General features: G+C 58.1%; 1 protein-coding gene and 1 long non-coding RNA gene across 2 annotated transcripts in view; one reads left to right on the plus strand and one right to left on the minus strand.

Moving 5' to 3' along the window:
• Positions 1–855: 855 nt before the first annotated feature.
• GRID2IP (Grid2 interacting protein) overlaps positions 856–18,075 on the plus strand; it is a 28,497-nt gene continuing 11,277 nt past the window's right edge. The window contains exons 1-11 of the mRNA XM_078074306.1: positions 856–923; positions 7,811–8,059; positions 8,284–8,369; positions 10,940–11,009; positions 11,853–11,947; positions 12,255–12,438; positions 15,112–15,266; positions 16,142–16,276; positions 16,544–16,641; positions 16,821–16,938; positions 17,692–18,047. Of these exons, the coding sequence (XP_077930432.1) occupies positions 910–923; positions 7,811–8,059; positions 8,284–8,369; positions 10,940–11,009; positions 11,853–11,947; positions 12,255–12,438; positions 15,112–15,266; positions 16,142–16,276; positions 16,544–16,641; positions 16,821–16,938; positions 17,692–18,047 (1,560 nt within the window). The 5' untranslated portion in view covers positions 856–909. The remainder of the gene's footprint in view (positions 924–7,810; positions 8,060–8,283; positions 8,370–10,939; positions 11,010–11,852; positions 11,948–12,254; positions 12,439–15,111; positions 15,267–16,141; positions 16,277–16,543; positions 16,642–16,820; positions 16,939–17,691; positions 18,048–18,075) is intronic.
• Positions 2,471–17,981, minus strand: LOC144382204 (uncharacterized). Its single transcript, XR_013448672.1, has 3 exons — positions 17,961–17,981; positions 10,020–10,053; positions 2,471–2,955 (listed from the first exon to the last, which is right to left on the minus strand). It is a non-coding gene; the product is annotated as an uncharacterized LOC144382204 (long non-coding RNA).

The raw sequence follows: 18,075 nt of genomic DNA on the forward strand, positions 1-18,075 counted from the left end.
ACAACCTCAGGTACCCCGGTTGCGGGGAGGGAGGGGCAGGCAGGGTGTGTCTCGCCCGGGGGTGCCCACTCTCCCACCACCACCCCCGGCACTGCGCATCCTGCTACCGGATGGGGCCCCAATACCGACCCACTCCCAGGGCATCGCTGTGAGTGAGAACAGAAGGGCTGCTAGATGCTGGGCTGGGACAGGCTGCAGAGAGGACCCACCTCCTGCGGAAAGGACATCCCCGCGCTAGAAACAGTGTGTGCTCTCTGCCCTTTGATGATGACAGCTGTGTGCTGGCATCGCCAGGGCCCTAGAGGAGCACTCTCTGGCTGGATCATCTCGGTGCTATTATTATCCCCATTTCCCGCAAGCAAACTGAGGCTCAGAGAGGTTAAGAGGCTGGCCCAAAAGTCACACAGCTAATGAGTGGCTGTCACAGGACTGTGAACCCACCAGCTGTGCACTTTCTGTTCTTCTGCTCAGCTTTGGACCCTGTAAGTTTATCCTTTAGGAAAAAAAATTCCTGGTGAGTTGACACTTGGAGTGGCCCCTGAATCTCCCAAGCCCCCCCCACACACACCCACCCACTTTCCTGCCGGGGCATCACTGCCCTGCACGGCACAGCCTTGATCAGGCCCCCACTGGGCCTGAGTGAGGCCTTCCCTGTCGGGATCCTGGGTGGGGGTGCCTTTCTCTCCTCACCGTGCCTCCAGGGCCTGAGACTCCTCCCCCCTCCCCCTTCCTGGGCTCAGCCTGCCCCCTCCCCTTGCTGCCATTCACCCCGCAGCCTGCCCCTCCCTCTGGGCCTGGCCAATGTCAGGGACGGGGCTGGCCACCACCACCCCCCCACCCCCAAAGCCCGGGCGGGCGCAGCGGCTTGGCTCAGCAGCTGAGCACAGAAGGCCACCGAAAGAGGTCACCATGAGCTGCCTGGGGTGAGTTAGGGGCCTGCCCCTTGCTACGAAAATCCAGAGAGGAAAAAAAAGTTATTCCTACAGCCTAATTTGCAGTGGAGATGATGCGCTGGTGCTGAGGGCTCCCGGGGCCGGGGGGGGGGGGGGGGGGGTTGGGGGGGTGTGGGGGGGTGGGGCGCGTGATGGATGGACAGCCCCCCACCCCATCCATCTCTACCAGGGCTGGGCCAGGGGCGCGGGCGGCTGGCTGTCCCCTGGGAAGTTGGCATGCGCGTGTCGCAAGGCTGCTAGCAGCCGGACTCAGCTGGAGGCCCTCTCGATTCTCCTCATCTCCCTTCGGAGCTGCCCTGGCTTCGGTCTGTGTCGCCTCTGCTTCCCAGGACAGCCTGTCTGCCTCCCCACGCCTGCTTTCCCGTCTGCAGTTTGTCCCCAAGCGACCGCCGGCAGCGGGTCAGGAAGAGCAGGGTGGGGGAGGCGCCCCCTTGGGCGTGCTGGATTTAGAGCCTGGGAAGCGGGAACCCTGGACACCGGGGGATGCCCGGTCCCCGCAGCATCCCCGGGGCACTGCTGGGGAGGATGAAACAGCAACCTCTATTGTCAGCGCGTGTCAAGTGCGACAGGAAAATTGGGGAGGATGCTGGAGGGGGGGCGGCGCCCAGCTGGGCTCTGCAGGGAGAGGGGTACCTTGGCAGTGTGGCTTCAGCCACCCCAACCCCCACCTCCTTCCCCTCCATCTCCCCACCCCCACCCCCAGGCTCTGGTGGCCCAGATGCTGGGTTCCAGGGTTGCAATAGCGATCCCCATGCAGAACTTTCTAGGGGAGAGCTCTCAGGGGGCAGGGAGGAATCACAGGTATACAGTCATCTGTGATTCTGAGGGCTGAGTGCCAGCAGCCCAGGGCTAACTTAGCAGGGTGGCAATAGGGGTAGGCTCCCTGGAGGAGGCAGCAGGTGCCACTGCTGTGGCTCAGTGACCCTCAGAGTCTGTCTGGCAGGATGTCCTATGGGGTGGAGAGACAGACCCTAAGACGAGTTCATCGGGGCCAGGCATCTAGCCACAGAAGTGGACGCTGCCACGGCGAGTGGTGCCACTCTGTACCCAACACTGAGTACACGACAGTACCAGGCTGGAACCACCTTGCCTAGGATGGGTGGCCACAAAGAGCGACAGTTTTGGCCTTAGGATACCCCACTGAGGAGAGACAGGGTTTACATGAGAGTGAGCGCAAACAGTGCGTGGAGCTGTGTGTGTGCATGTGTGTGCATGCGTGTGCATGTGTGTGTGTGTGTGTGTGAGCTTGGCAGAGGCTGGAACCCACCCAAGTCACTGTGTGGCCTCCGAGAGGTGGTCCCAGTGGCCAAATCGGAAGGCTCGGGGAGAAAGAAGGAGCAGTGAGACCATGAAGCGCGGTAGCCACACGTGGCTTTTTAAGATTAAATTTAATGACTACTAAATCAGATTTGAAATTCAGCTTCTCAGTCTCACTAGCCACATATGACTCGTGGCCACAGTGCAGGACGGTGCACCTTTAGAACGTATTCATCATCGAAGAAAGTTCTCTTGGACAGTGCTGCTGTGAGCGTAAGATTTGGGTCAGTGGTGGTAATGGAAGCAAAGGGTCTCATCTTCCTCCATGACGGCAGTTCACCCTGCAGCTCAGAGCTTAATTTGGGTCTATCCCCAAAGGGATCCGAGTTTGATGAAGTGACAAAATGACTTTCTAATTAGGCCAGGCCAGGCCAGGCAGCTTGGGAAGTGTGACGTGGTTAGGAGGGAGCAGGAAAGCAAAGGCAGCTGTGTGGTCTTGGGGGTTTCAGGAAATCTGGAAGGAGAGGGAGGAGCCGGCGGGTGGGAGGAGAAGGAAGCGCAGGGACAGTGCTGGAGGAAGCTGGGGTCCGGAATCCCCACAGACCTCGGTCGGACCCCCAAGTCCACTCACGGGCTGTGCAACCTTGAGCAGGTTCATTGACCTCTACAGTCTGTCTGTAAAACGGGTGGGTCATCCTTACGTGTTCCCAGCAGAGTGCTTGGTAGGCAATCACAGAAATGGACCCTGCCAACAGGACACAGAAAAGAGATTAGCTGAGAATGGGGGGAGGGTGCGAGGGAACCGCTGTACCCCCTCCATCCTCCTCTGCTTTAGGGACCAGTGTCGGAGACACCATAATACAAAGTGATCGGGAGAACTCTATGAAACCGTGGGACATGGTATGTGCTCAGTTAGTGTGGGCTTCCCCTACGGAAGGTGTCTTTCTCCCTAGAGCAGGTTTCTCAGCCATGGCACTTTTGACACTTGGGGCCCGATAATCCTCTGTGGTTGGGAGTTGGCCTGTGTGTTGTAGGATGTTTAGCAGCGTCAGTCAAAACTGTCTCCAGCTAGTGCCAAATGTCCTCTGGGGGGCAAAATCCCCAACTGAGAGCTTCCGCCCCAGAGTGATCTGCCTTTGGTAGCACCCTCTTGCGGGGGCGGGCACTTCAGCAAACTCCATCTGTTGCTTGACCCCAACCCGCCCCCCCCCCGTTGTCTTGGGCTATCTGATGCACCAGCTGCTCTCCCCTTCTGATGCCTTCCCTGTGTACTGGGGCGCTGGGACAGAGGGGTGCCGTGCAGTGTGGACAGACAGGGACAGGGATAGGGGATGACAAGGACACCGGGCCCCAAGGCAGTGTGTGCACTTCTGCCTCTGTCCGGATGCAGGCATGAGCATTTGCTCCATGCTCACTCCTCCTCTGCCCACAGTGAGGTGGACAGTCTTCGTAGCCTTTGGGCTGGCCTGGTTCTGGATGCTGGGCCGTCGCACCCAGGACCAAAGTACCCGAAGTGGCTCTGTCATGATGGGACGGCTGTGGCCTTGCAGATGTCAGAGAGCCGTATCACTGTAGAGTTTTCAGGCATTTCTCTCCCTGGCAGGGCTGAGGACAGGCCTGGGAGGATGCGGCATGCGTTCTGGTTCTGGCTTGCTGTTGCTGCAGGGGAGAAAAGCAGCCCTGGCTGATCATGGGAGGGTGGTGGTCTTGCTGGGCCAGGAACGCGGGGCTGAGGTGTGTTGGGCAGCGTGGTCTGAACTGAGCACCAGGTCTGACTGGCTGCAGGAACCTGTAGGCAGAACCACGTAAGATGTCCCTTTCTCCCAGTGACTGGGACAGAGGGAGGGTCCCAGGGTTTTCTGTCTCTGCAGCTCCTGTCTGTCTGGGTAATGGCCAACTCCTGGTGAGGAAAGAGCCTTGTGCTGATGTCCCCCCAGGAGCCCCTGCTCAGGAAGTCCTGGGCTGGCTCCCGGTATCTATGTGCCCTTTCCCGCAGGCAAGCGGGACAGGATCAGGGAGAAAAGGACAACACAGTGGGTTCCCTGGGGTCTACTCCTGCTCTGACTTCTGGGAGTAGCAGCCCCAGAGCCAGAGGAAGGGTCCAAACTCCCTTTCTTGTCATCCCCCTCTTCTCCCCTTAGCTCCCTCTCTCCCAGTAGGAGGCCCTCCGTCCACCCCCCCACTTGGGAGTTGCCCCAGCCCAGCTGCCCCTCCTCATTTCCACTCATTCACCAGATCTCATAGATCTCCTTTCCTCTGTGATTCCAGAATCTCACCTCGTCCCACCCCAAACCCTTCCCTCTTCCCCTCCCAGCCTCAAGCACTCCCCTGGTGCACCAAAACCTCTGGGGTCCCTCCTCCTCTCTTTAAATCCTTAGACCCTCCCCCCCCCCCCAGTTCAGTCTCAGCGGCTGGCAGTGGCAATGGCCTTCAAGGCCTCCCTCACTAACCGCTTCTTGATTAGCGCTTCCCCCCGGGTAGGTGAGGGGGGCTTCCCCTCGCCGACCCACTCCCTGAAACCTAGCGCAAAGGCCACGCCCTCCGGAAAGCCTTCCCATGCTCTACAAAAGAAAGTCGGGGCTCCTTCCGAACCTTGGGGTTCAGTCTCGCTGCAGCCAGGGGCCGGGACTCGCCACGGTGCAGGGGACCTGGGCGCCCCGGCCCGAGGTAGGAGGCGAGACACCTGGGGAGGGACTGACGGAGGGAGCGGAGAGGAAGCAGCGTTGACAGCTCTGAACCGCCCCCAGTTCCCCCGGAGCTAGCTGTAGGGTCCCCTGTGGGGGCGGGGCGGGGCGGGGCCACCGGAGGGGGCGGGCGCCGGGCCGCGGGCCGGGCGGGCTCGGGAGGGGGCGAGTGCGCTCGCCCGGCAGTGACTCGTGGAGTCGCGGCGCCCTCGCTCTGCTCGCGGGTTCAGCCACCCCTGCCTGTCGGCACCTGCCACGCCGCCGTCGCCGGCTCCAGATGGGGAAGGACCAGGGCTTCTCTCGGCACTTTCGGTAGTTTCCTTACCGCGCTCCGCGCCCCCGGGAACTGTGCGCCCTAGGCGCGGCGGACCCGCCTCGGGCGGCCTGAGAAGGGGTGGGGCTGGGGCACTGAGGTGGACACCCACCCGGCACAAGGGGGCGAGTTCCCCGCGTTGGATGCCTGGAACCTGCATGCGTCCCTGGGGGTCGGGATGGGGATCGGAGGGGGGACCAAGGGCTGGGACTGAAAAGCTCTCTTTCCTTCCTACAATTGGGCAGGTCGAGGGAACTGGCCAGAGAGCCGAGGCAGGGAATGTGGTAGAGAGAGAGGACCCTAGGGCAGCCCCTAGGAGGAATCTGGACACGGATTTACGCCTGACCCCACCAGGCAGAGGGAACAGAACTGACTGACTGGAACGTCATTGTGTGGCCAGGGAAGCGTCCTGTGGTCTCAGAGAAGCCTGTTGGCATGGCAGGGACCTGGGAGTCCTGGGGCAGCCATGCTGTCAGGGTCAGAGGAGCAGTGATCTGCCACAGTGGTCCACGAGGCCCCATTGTGCCTGGCTGTCCTGGGTTAGTGGTTTCAGAGCAGACCCAGGGCTGGGGTGCCTGGCCAGACTGAGCTGCATGGAGGGCCAACACAGGCCAGGAAGGGCATCTGGCCTCACAAGGCAGCCTTGGCCTCTGGCTTAGTCCCAAGGACACCAAGCAGAGAAAAGGCCACCAATCTTCTCCCACCTGTGCAGTTGGTGACTCACCATGGTTACCACCCTGGGGCGGGGGTGGGGGGTGGCGGGAGGTCTTTTCTAATTGCTGCTGGAGGGTGGAGCTGGAATGGTCATCTGGCCCCTGCCCAGGTTGGACCTAGGGCCTTCTGGAGCCTGGGGCTGGAGCCCAAAGTGTGAGGTGGACAATTTCTGGCTTGTCATCCCTCCTTTGCCTGGGCATGAGGCATGTGGTGGGTCTGGGAGGGTGTGGGGAATGTGTGGGTCAGGCAGATGGAGGTGTCAGGCTCCAGAGACCTTGAGTGACCATTTGGGGAATGAGGCTGAGGCTCTAGATTTTCGGGAATCGCTGTGGGTGGACAAGGATGAGCATCAGGCCAGAATGCTCCTAGAGGAGTTGAGCAGACCTTTCATTTTGGCCTCCTGGTCACCTAGAACGTTCAGACCTGGAGCAGAGCTCACTGAGGGGCAACCCTGATGCACCCTCCTCCTGGAGGACCCACATCTCTTCCCTCCCACCAGGCAGCTTATTCTGCCTGCCTGGTCTTATTAATCCTACGCACAGAGGTCAGGGAAACCGATTGGGGGCCACTGGATGACCTCAGAGGGGTTGTATTTCAGCTGGCTGCAGAACCATTGTTCCCATCTTCCTCCCTCTTCCCCACCATGCCCTTGGCACTGGCTCCTGGTCCAGAGAACATGGAAGGGAACATTGGGATGCGGCCAGGGAGGCCTCACTAGACACCAGAACTTCAGAGGCCCTCAGCAGAGTCCTGCCACAGTGCCGAGGCTCAGAGGCTGGCCTTCTGGCCAAGCTGTGTCACCTGGAAAGTTACAGATCTCCTCTGAGCCCCCCGGATCCTCTGCCACGGACAGGGGAGTCCACCAGGATATTAACTGTGCCATTACTGGGAGGTATGGCTGTGCTGTTGGTGGGCCCTCTGTTTACTGAGTCACTGAGTCCCCTGTGTCAAACCCTGACCGGTCACTGTGGCTCCCAGCCAAGCCACAGACTAGCCCTCAGAGAGCTTCCAGCCTCGCAGGAGACACCCACAGGCACCAGGGAATCATCCCAGGGTGTAGACCCCACACAGAGTCCAACCAAGCCTCCCCACTGCCTCTCACCACTTCGTCCTCTGAGAACAGGAACCACAGTGCCTTCAGCTTTGACCCCAAGGGCACGGACAGCAGGGTCTTACTGAAGCATGTGGGATTGAACTGAAGGAAGGCCAGCGCTGGGTGTTGAAGGGCGAGCCCAGTGTAGCCAGGAAACGGAGAGAGTGTGTGGGGCAAGGACAACAGCAGGGGCAAGAGTGTAAGAGGTAGGACTGGACGTGGCAGTCCTGGCAGATTCTGAGGCGGCAGCCGGAGAAAGGGCTGGCCAGAGAAGCGAGCAGGAAGGCGGGCGTGTGATGAGGGTCCGGGGGAAGTCTGGTCCCGGCCAGGCTGTGGCTTCATTTTTTTCCACCAGAGCTGCCTGGAATCAGGTAAAAAGATGGGTGGCCAGGGATCCCTGGCTGGCTTTGGCTGGGCAGGTGCAAGGGCATGAAATGAGGGCGTAGGGGAGAGGCCAGAAATGGGAAGAGGGAGGCAGGAGGAGGAACAGGTGCACGGACGGGCTTTGGGGGCATTGAGGTTCCCCAAGGCCACAGCAATGGGGATGGTCCCATTGTGACTTTCCCGAGGTGGAGAGCCGGGCACCGTGGTTCTGGTGTGGCCCAGGCCAGTTGGGGCACAAGTTCCGACACCGAGGGGGGAGACTGGAGTGCCGGCTGCTGATTCCCCTGTTACCCCTGTGTAGGGGCGCGAGAGCCTAGGGCGGCGCCCGCAAGAAGGAGCCTTTAGGCCGCGGTTTGGCACGATCGGGGCGCGGTCTGGGGGCGCGCCCCGACTCTGCGGTCCTCGCCGGCAGGATCTTCATCCCCAAGAAGCACCGGGCGCGCTTCGACGAGGTGGTGTCGCAGGGTCTGCTGGGCAAGCTGTGCCGCGCCCGGAGGGCTCAGGGCGCACAGCGGCTGCGCCGGAGCCGCAGCGAGGAGCGCCCCGAGCGCCTCCTGGTGTCCACTCGCGCCAGCGCCGCCCCGCGCCGCCCCGACGAGCCGCCCCCGCGCAAGGCTGCCTCGCTGCTGGGCGGCCGCGCGGGCCCGGGGGGCACGCGCAGGTACCCGGGGCGCGCGGGCACGGGCCGCGGACCTAGTCAGTGGGCTGGCATGAAGATCTGGGCAGAGGGCGCGGGGTCGGGGCGTGGACACCTGGGGGTGGGGGTCAGGAGAGATTAAGGGGAGCAGGACACGGGACATCTCTATCCCCTACGCCCCCCAGCCTCCCTCTCCCCAGGGCAGGGCACGCTGCCAGCCCCCCACCCCACCCCTTCTTTCTCCCCAGGACAGTCCGAGTCTACAAGGGCAACAAGAGCTTCGGCTTCACGCTGCGCGGTCATGGGCCTGTCTGGATCGAGTCTGTCCTGCCTGGTGAGGGGTGGGCGGGTTCTCCAGGATGGGGTGAAGGACCCTCTTAGGCCCATACTAAGTAGCCCGTCTCCCCCCACCCCCGGCTCTGCCCCCAGGTTCTAACCTCATGTAGTCCGTGTCCTCTAAGTATCCCAGAGGGGACATCCAAGTTGGGGCAAACCCCCTCCAAGTTCAGGGTCACCTTTGAGCCAAGAGAGCCAAGTTCTCCATCCAGACCTTTCCTATGTCCCCAGGGAGGGCTGAGGGCACTGCCCCAGACACTGGGGGAGCCAGGACACACCTGACACCTACCCAGGCTGCACCCTGTGTGGAGTGCCCACTGGGAACTTGGCACTTGCTGGGCAGGCCAGACTCAGAGAGGCATCAGGCCCTCAGGGCCTCTGCCCACTATCCAGTCCCCTACCCCCAATCTGGACTCTCTTCCTGCCCCCACCCAGCCTGCTTCTTTTTGCTCCTGGAATGGTGACATCTTGAAGAAAGCAGAGCCTTCTCCGTGCAGGAATTCTTCCTTCCTGCCTCTCCAGGGTGGGTGGGGGGGGGGGGGAGCGTGGAGAGAAACTCATTTCTTCCTGTGGCAGCACATTCCACTGTGGAAGGTCTCTGTGGGGCAGAAATGTCTCCTGGTGCTAAACTGAACTCTCCCTCCTGGTAACCACCGGGTCACCCGGGTCACCCACTCTCTCTGTCCTGCACCCATACCCTCCCAGCACCTGTGGATGATGCTCCTGGTGACACATCCCCATTGCTGAGTCCTTTCTACCCTCCCTCATCTCACACCTCCAGTGCAGGGATTTGTGGGTTGGACATCTTCTGATCTCCAGGAAAGTGCCTTAGTGCCTTTGCATCGTTGTTCCAGCCATCAGATCATTTTAAGACCGAATCCTGATGACTGATATGTTGTAGTTCTCCTCGGATTTGTGCATTACTAAGTTGTTGACCCAGTGTTGTAGGGAAAAGGCCCACGTTGGTCCTCTAGAAAGGAGTCATCTCTCCTCTTTGTCTCTTCCAACTGTGCCACCACGAGCACCACCAGTTCCCACCACCCCATGTGGGGTGCAGCCAGGGATACTTTGCCTGGGGCCATGTTTAAGATCCAGGGGTGCTATTCTCCCCAACCTAGCCTCCAGGCTGGTAACCCCATGCCTTCCTTGTCATGGGAAGCCAAACGGATGCTTCAGTGAGAGCTTTTACAGATGGGGAAACTGAGGCCTTTAGAGGCCCTGGCAAAGCAAGGACCAGAACCTGGGATTTCCTGACTCCTGATCCAGTGATCTTGAATCCCCAGCTACAAACCCTCTGGCCCTTCCACCCCAGGCTGGCCCAAGCTTCCAGACAGGCCAGGTTGGATTCATCACCACCATCACCTCTCCCCTCCCCGCCTCTTCAGTCTGGGGGTAGGGAGGAAGGACTCCCCTTCCCCAGCAGGTCTTCCCTGAGCATCTCTCTTCCTCCCCTGACAGTACCCACAGCCTGAGAGAGTGCCTCACAATCTGAGAGTACATTTTCTTTAGGCATTTGTCACTTACCCCACTTGTTTCCCAATCAGATTTAGAGGAACAGCTGACAAAAGAGGCAGACATCCACAAGAGCATCCACAGGAGTAAACTACCAGCCCCATCCCTAGGTGTTTGGTACGGGGTTGGGTCTGACCTTCAGCGCCACCAGGGCAGAGAATCAGCTGCTCCTGTGTGTTTAAAACGCAGGTTTTACCATTATTATTCGGGTATGGTGAGGCCAACAGATCAGGAGATGATGGCCATTGGAAAAAGAGTTTGTCCCTCACAGCTCCCAAGAGGAGGGGGCGTGGCCACACGGGGGAGGGATAGGGCAAGGCAGGCTGAGCAGGTACAGGATTAGTTGGAGCAGGCTCTGAGGCATAGGAGCTGTCCCCAGTCAGTCTGCAGGTACCTGGCCCTGGGAGCTTAGGGCAGGGCGCAGTCCTGGCCCAGGGTGTGAGAGCTCCATAGGGAGGGGCGTTGGGTGTGGGCTCTGGACTGGTTGGTTTGCAGACAAGAGGCACTCTTCAGAGCCAGTTATTTACCACGTAGGGCTTGGCTAGCCACCGAAGGGCAGTGTTTCCAGGGTCAGCAACGGCCCCAAGATGCCAAAGCCTCAGGAAGTACAGAAACAAACAAGCATGATTAATACACCATGTTTCCCAGCCTGGGGGAGGAAGCTCCCTCCCTGTAGGCAGGTGCATTTTCTCCTGATGACAAAGGCACAGAGGAATCTAGGATGTGAGCCGTTATGGGTGGGGCAGAGAACAGTATGGAGCGGGCTTCTCAGCAGGTGCACAGATGGCTCCCAAGACCTTCTTTATTTTTCCCCCTTCTCCAACAGCTCAGGGCTGACCAGCGGTCCACACTGAGCCCCAAACCCTCCCACCCCCACCCAGGGGCTCACTCGCTGCTCAGAGCAGCTGAGAGCAGAGGGGTGCTGGGTCTAATGTGGGATCTGCTGGCCTGAATTTGGCTCTCCTTGGCCACTCATCCCATTTGGCACCTGTAAAATGGGTTCACAGAGTGCAGCCCTGCCCAGCTGACCAGCACATGCTCTCTTCTGGCTTCTAGGGAGCCCGGCTGACAATGCGTCCCTCAAGTCAGGCGACCGGATCCTCTTCCTCAATGGACTGGACATGAGGTCAGAGGCTACTGGGGACATCAAAGCTTGGTGACAAACCATCCTCTGAGACTCCTGGCTCTTGGGACACCTAGGCCGTGGTCCCGATCTCCTATGACCAGTTTGTCCCCAGGATCTGCCCCTCTTCCTATGGGATCTCTTGAATCTGTACCCTCAGACTAGACAGGATGTCAGTTTAGCCTTCCAACTAGAAAATACCCCAGCTCCATGCAAGGGACACAGAGGGTTTTTTGTTGTTGCTGTTTCGTTTTTGTTTTTATTTTTTTATTTTATTTTTTTAAAGGACTCTTTTTTAAAAAAGATTTTATTTATTTATTTGACAGAGGGAGAGAGAGAGCGAGAGCAGGAACACAAGCAGGGGGAGGGGGAGAGGGAGAAACAGGCTTCCTGCCGAGCAGGGAGCTCGGTCCCAAGACCCTGGGATCATGACCTGAGCCACCCAGGTGTCCCTGTTTTTGTTTTTAAAGATTTTATTTTTAAGTAATCTCTACACCCAACGTGGGGCTTGAACTTACAACCCCAAGATCAAGAGTCACATGCTCTACCGGCTGAGCCAACCAGGTTCCCAGGCAACACAGAATTAAATGGACCATGAGTGTCTTGCCCTTGAGGGGGAGCCCTGCCTAGGGCTGACATGGGCACAACCCCTCTGCACCCAGAAGTGTCCAGCTTGTCCTGGGCCTGGAGCTTCTCCTGCAGAGAAGATAAATGAGCAGGAGAGGCAGGACCCCGGCTGCTGTGCACTGCTGAGCAGCCTCCACAGGCTGGACAGGGAGATCTGGTGGGTGGCCGTGGACATCGCTCATCCTGGTCAGGCCCTCCTGGGCCATCTCTTCCTGGCAGGAACTGCTCCCATGACAAGGTGGTATCCATGCTTCAAGGCAGTGGCGCGATGCCCACACTGGTGGTGGAGGAGGGGCTCGTCCCATTCGCCAGCGGTGAGACGCCCACGGCCACTTGGCTTTGTGGCCCACAGAGACCCTGCCAGGGCCTCCACATGTGGGACTTACAAGTCTGCAGAGGACTCTGCTTTTCCCCCAACCCTGCAGCTTCTCTCCCCAGGTGGGGCTGTAGATTCCAGTGGGGCAGCCTCAGGGCCCTGCCTGGGGCTGTCCCATCCCCGTCCCCAGCTCCGGGCAGTAGGTGTGCCTCCCAATGCCCAGCACTCACCCCAGCTGCCAGAGAAACCGCATCTGACCCGGGATGCTGGGTCACCTGTGTCTCTCCTGCCTGTGGCCCCGACAGACTCCGATTCCTTGGATTCCCCCAACCCGTCCTCGGCGCTCACCTCCCTGCAGTGGGTGGCAGAGATCCTGCCCTCCAGCATCCGGGTGCAGGGGAGGACCTTCAGCCAGCAGCTGGAGCACCTACTCACGCCTCCCGAGCGCTATGGGGTCTGCCGGGCCCTTGAGAGCTTCTTCCAGCACAGGTGGCTGGGCCAGAGCGGTGGTGGGAGCTGCCCTGGGTGGGCCCCAAATCCTGCTCAGACTCACCATTCGGGTCTCCCTGCCTGTGCCTCCTGGGAGAGACTCAGAGAAAGCAGCCGCTGGTACCAGGGGCCCCCGGGTGGTGGGCAGTCAAGGTGCCCTACCACCAACCCTGACTCTGAAACCCCCTAGCCACGTGACCTAGCCTCTGTCAAGTGAAGCAGTGACCTCTGCAAAGTTGTTTGTGGGAAGGTCACAGGACTACTAGCCCGTGGGCGTTTGCCACCGGCCACTGAGCCTGTTGGGGTTGGTTTGGTGTCTTCCTTTTTGTACCTGAGTAGCAGCAGCCTGCGTCTGTCACACTCCTGGGTCCGTAGGGTCATTGTCATGGTCTGTGCAAACCCCTAACCCGTTCACGCCCTTTTCCTTTTTTTTTTAAACAGCTTTATTGAGGTATAATTCACACACCCTACGTACAGTGCACTGGATTTTAATTGACAAATCTGTGCACCCATCACCACACTCAGTTTTTGAACATGTTCACTCAAAAAGAAACCCTGCAGCTCTTCACTATCACCCCCTCCTCTTCTGCCCCTTCCTCCCCTGCACATCCCCCCCCCCCCAACAACAACCACGAATCTACTTTAGTGTCTCTGTGGCTTTCCCTATTCTGGGCTTTCATGTGAATAGGATCCTATAGTATGTGGGCTTTGATGTCTGGCTTCTTTCACTCAACATCATGTTTTCAATGTTCATCCAAGTGATAGCATCTACTTCTTCCCTTTTTCATGGCCAAATAACATTCCATTGCGTGGATAGACCACATGTTGTCTGTCCATTCATCCGTGATGGACACTTGGCTTGTCTCCACCTTTCCTTCCCTTTTAGCTCCACTCCCTCTTCTGTGTCCCTCCCCTTCCCAAGGTCACCAGTCCGATGAGTTTAACAGGGCTCCTTTTGTCTGACGTGTTCTTGAAGTGTGGGCATTGCTGTTTTGTAGGATGTGTTTTTTGTTTTTTTTTTTAAGTTTCATTTATTTAAGTAATCTCCACACCCAATATGGGGCTCGAACTCATGACCCTGAGATCAAGAGTCAAATGCTTTTCCTATGGGGCCAGCCAGGTGCCTCCCATGGGATGTATTTTTGGTCTACATTAGAATTGTGGCTATCCTGTGCACATTCTGTGACTTTTTTTCCCACCAAACCCTATGTGTTTAGATCTGTCCATGTTGCTCGTGTACATGTAATACATTGTTTACAACTACAGCCAAATTCCTGTGGATCAAGGGTCCAGGTCTGATCTGTTTACCTGCCAGTGACAGACACAGGCTTGTCACCACTCTCTTCCATCTTGATAGCAGTGATGAACATCATGGTGCACATTTCCCCGTGGTGCTGTGTACAATTCATTTGGAATTTATATCTAAGAGCTGCATTGCTGGACATTAAGGTATTTGTTTATTTAATTTGACTAGGTCATCCAAAATTGCTTCCCAGAGCACTGCTGTCTCTCACCTGCAGTGCACCTGGGCTCCCCATCCCCACGTCCTCACCAACACTGGGCACCATCCAGCTTTCTACTCATGCTAGTCTTTTAGGCATAAAGTGACGTCTTATTTTATTTGGGGTTTTGAAATGACTATTTTAAACATCTTTGAATATCCTTGTCAGTCTTTTCTGTTTCTTTATCTCTAGATTACCTGTTTAGACCCTTTGCCCATTTTCATTTTACTGGGCTTTTTTGTTCTTGTTGATTTGCAGGAGTTCCTTGTATATTTTAGATACTGAGTCCTTGTTGATTTTAGACATTGCAAACATCTTCTCCCATTTGTTACTTGTTACTACTTCTGTTATATCTAATATCATTGTGTCCAAGTTGGGCTTCTTTGAACAGATATGCTTGCTTTTATAAAATCAAATTCAATATGTTTTGGGCCTTATGGCTTTGGCTTTTGAAATTTTAAGAACTCCTTCCCTACCCCTAGGCCAAAAAATATTCTCCTACACTGTCTTCTATTAATTTTACCATTGTATTTTTCATACTTTGTTTTTTATCCACCTAGAGTTCATCCTTATGTGTGGTGTTAGTTTTATTTTCTCATATAATGCAAGGATCAGCAAACTACTTCTACAAAGGGCCACATAGTAAATATTTTAGGCTTTGTGGGCCATATGGTCTCCATAGAAACTATTCAACCCTGCCGTTGTAGCTCGAAAACAGCCATAGACAATATGTAAACACCCAGTCATGGCTGTGTTCCAATAAAACTTTTTTTTACAAAAACAGAAGGTGGGCCAGATTTTGGGCCGCGGGCCATCATTTGCCAATCTCTGCTATAGTGAGTTGGTTTACCCAATACACTCTGTGTGTTTTCATCATATAGCGACTCTGTGAGGTAGATGCTATTTTTATGCACATTTTACAGAAGAGGAAACTGAGGCACAGGGGAATTAAGTAACTTGAGAAAGGTCACTTGGCTGGTAAGTGGCAGAGCCAGGATTTGAATCGGGGGGAGGGGAGCCCATCGCCAGAGCCTGCCTTCCTACCTTCCCCACTTCTCTGTCTTGGCAGGGGTGGGTTCTGTGGCCTGGAAGAGCCCCCTTGTCCATCTCTCCCTCCCCCCCATGGTGAGCCCCTGAGTCATGAACGCCTTGCTCCTGCACCCTCCCCCAGGAACATTGACACCCTCATCGTGGACGTCTACCCGGTGCTGGACACACCTGCCAAACAAGTTCTCTGGCAGTTCATCTACCAGCTGCTGACTTACGAGGAGCAGGAGCTCTGCCAGGAGAAAATTGCATGTTTCCTGGGCTACACGGCCATGACAGGTAAGCAGCCTCTCCCCCTGCCCAGCCCACCCAGTGAAGAGCCAGACCCCTGTCCTCAGATGACAGCCGACCTGGGCCTCTCCCACAGACAGATGCGCCCCTGGAAGCCTGCAGACACATGCCGGGCGCACCCAGGCCGGTCGCACACTTGGCCCCACAAATGTGCCTTCCCCGCTCGATGCTTAAGTAGCATCTGCCACATTACCTTAGACTTTAGACACCCCACCTATCCGCCCGGAATCCCTGGCTTTGTACCCACAAAACGGGAGTGGTCTCAATGGCTGTGCACTGCACGCCAAGAAACATGTCGCAGATCAAGAAATTCACGTGGTTGCCATCCATAGAGCTGGAGGGCGAGGACACAGCCAGGTCGGGCCTGGCTGCTGGGCCTTGAGGCACACAGACGCCCACTAGGGCCTGCCGGGCCATGTGCGGCCTCAGCCTCCCACTGCTGCCCACCTCTTACAGCGGGCCCCACGTGCCCAGAAAACCATGCACTTCACCATTTAGGCCACAGGAATCGGAAGTGGGCCAGACACTGTGCACTTGTTCTAGGCCCTCTGCACCTGCTGCGTCGCGGCCTACACATCTCCCGTGAGCTGGCCCTCGGCTGCCCACCATCCCTCGTCCTGGGGACCCACAGTGTGCTGGGGGAAGCTCAAAGGTTTTAGCAAGAGGCTCAGAGTATAGGCTGGCCAGCGGATGTTCCATATGTCTGCCTAGACCCAGAATCTTCCATCTCAGGCCACATGGGAGGCAGGGCCTGGGGTCACAGATTGGTGCAGACAGTGGTTGCCTCACCCCTCCTGTGTTTGGAGGCCCTTTGTCTGGCTGAGAGGACAAGGGGCCCATCTCCTGTTCATGTCACACTGCAGAGCCGGAGCCCGAGCTGGACCTGGAGCCCGAGCCCGAGCCCGAGCCCGAGCTGCAGCGGCGGAGCTCCCTGAGAGCCTCGTCCATGTGCCGCCGCAGCCTCCGGTCCCAGGGCCTGGAGGCCAGCCTCAGTTGTGGTGAGGCTCTGGCCTGAAAGGCGGGACAGTGTGTGAGGGTGCCACCAGGGCTCGGTCTTCCCGCCTGCAGAATGGGGTTGGTGGGAGGAGAAGTGCCCAAGAACAGGTTGGGCAGGGCTGAGTGATGGCCCTCCTGGGGCTACGGGGCTTGCTGGTTCTTTCTTGATGGCTGCCCATGGGGCCTGGGCTGGAACCCAAGCCTTAGAGCTCAGAGGGGTTACTAGATCTCCCCATGGTGGACTCCACCCTCCCCGATTCCCCTGGCAGGTCCCGGCGACTGCCCCGAGATGCCTCTTCCTCTAATCCCAGGCGAGCGCCAGGCGGGCGATGGCACGTCCCTCCCCGAGACCCCCAATCCTAAGATGGTGAGACCCCATTGTCTACCCTCCTGGTGGTTCATGTGACTCCTGGGCATAGGTGTCCCATGGGGCTGGGGCAGATGCCTGCCCCCCAGATCACCCAGGCCTGGCCTCTGAGGCCATATGAGGGCCTCATGGAGGAGGTAACGGTGGGCTGGACTCACCCTGGCCTCCTCTCCCTGAAGATGTCAGCCGTCTATGCGGAGCTCGAGTCCAGACTGAACAGCAGCTTCAAAGGGAAGGTGGGGACCACGTCCAGATCCCGTGCCTCCCCACCAGGGCCCAGCCCGGCAGGCCCAGCAGGTAGGGGCTCAGCCAGCCCTGGTTCCTGGGAGCAGCACTGGCCTCTGGCCTCTGGGCTATCTGTCTGGGTGTTGCCCCCATCTGGGGCACATCCTTGGAGCCTCCCCTTTGCTCCATGACCACATGATTGAGTTGTGGGGAACCTCAGCAGCCTGCATGGCAAAGGTCCATAGAGGTCAGAGTTGTCACAGGCCTTCGCATGCCCCCCTCTGATCCTTACCCCTACTGCAGATTTAGAAAAGCAGAGGTCCTCCCCCAAAGGGGCCCCAGGTGAGCCTGTGGCTGTTGGATCAACGATTAAGTGCATGCATTGCTCTGTGAATGGCACAGCTAGGAAGATCGTTTCTCTGCAGTTCAGAAGGCAGGACCCCTGGGCACCGTTCCTGTTAGCCAAGGACCTGTTGGGTGTGGGAGGTGCCTCATGATCCTTGATCTGGGACCTGGAGAAGGCTCCTCTGCCCTTTCAGTTGTTGAAAGTTGAAGGGACCCCAAAGTCCCTTCCAAGATGAGCAGGGGTCTGGCTTCTCCTGGGGCTAAGTAGTGTTCCCCCTCACCTACTCTGACCTTTGATTTCCCTCAGGGAAGGGCCTGGGGTGGAAGGGTCATCTAGGGTCTTCTTGTGCTGTATCCAGAGAGGGAAAGGAAGGTGCGCAGGGACAAAGCCAACCTGCCCCAGGCCCCTCCCCTCCAGCCTGCACCTGGAACCCAGGTACTGACTGAAGAAGGGTCCTCACACTTGATCCCACACCCCAGGGCCCAGGACCCTGTCCAGCGTCTCGTGGCCCAGCGAGCAGCTCCTGCCCTCCCCCTGCTACTACCCACTGTGTTCAGGGGGCCTGGCCTCCCCCAGCAGCTCTGAGTCCCACCCCTACGCCAGCCTGGACAGCAGCAGGGCGCCGTCCCCACAGCCAGACCCCGGGCCCATCCGCTCCGACAGTCCCCCCAGCCCGGACCCTGCCCGCCCGCCGAGCCGCAGGAAGCTCTTCACTTTCTCCCGCCCCGTGCGAAGCCGGGATACTGACCGCTTCCTGGATGTGCTGAGTGAGCAGCTGGGCCCCCGGGTCACTGTCGTGGATGATTTCCTGAGCCCTGAGAATGATTATGAGGAGGTGAGCACATGCCAGCAGATGTGGAGGG

Source organism: Halichoerus grypus, chromosome 6, assembly GCF_964656455.1.
Source record: "Halichoerus grypus chromosome 6, mHalGry1.hap1.1, whole genome shotgun sequence".
NCBI classification, from domain to species: domain Eukaryota; kingdom Metazoa; phylum Chordata; class Mammalia; order Carnivora; family Phocidae; genus Halichoerus; species Halichoerus grypus.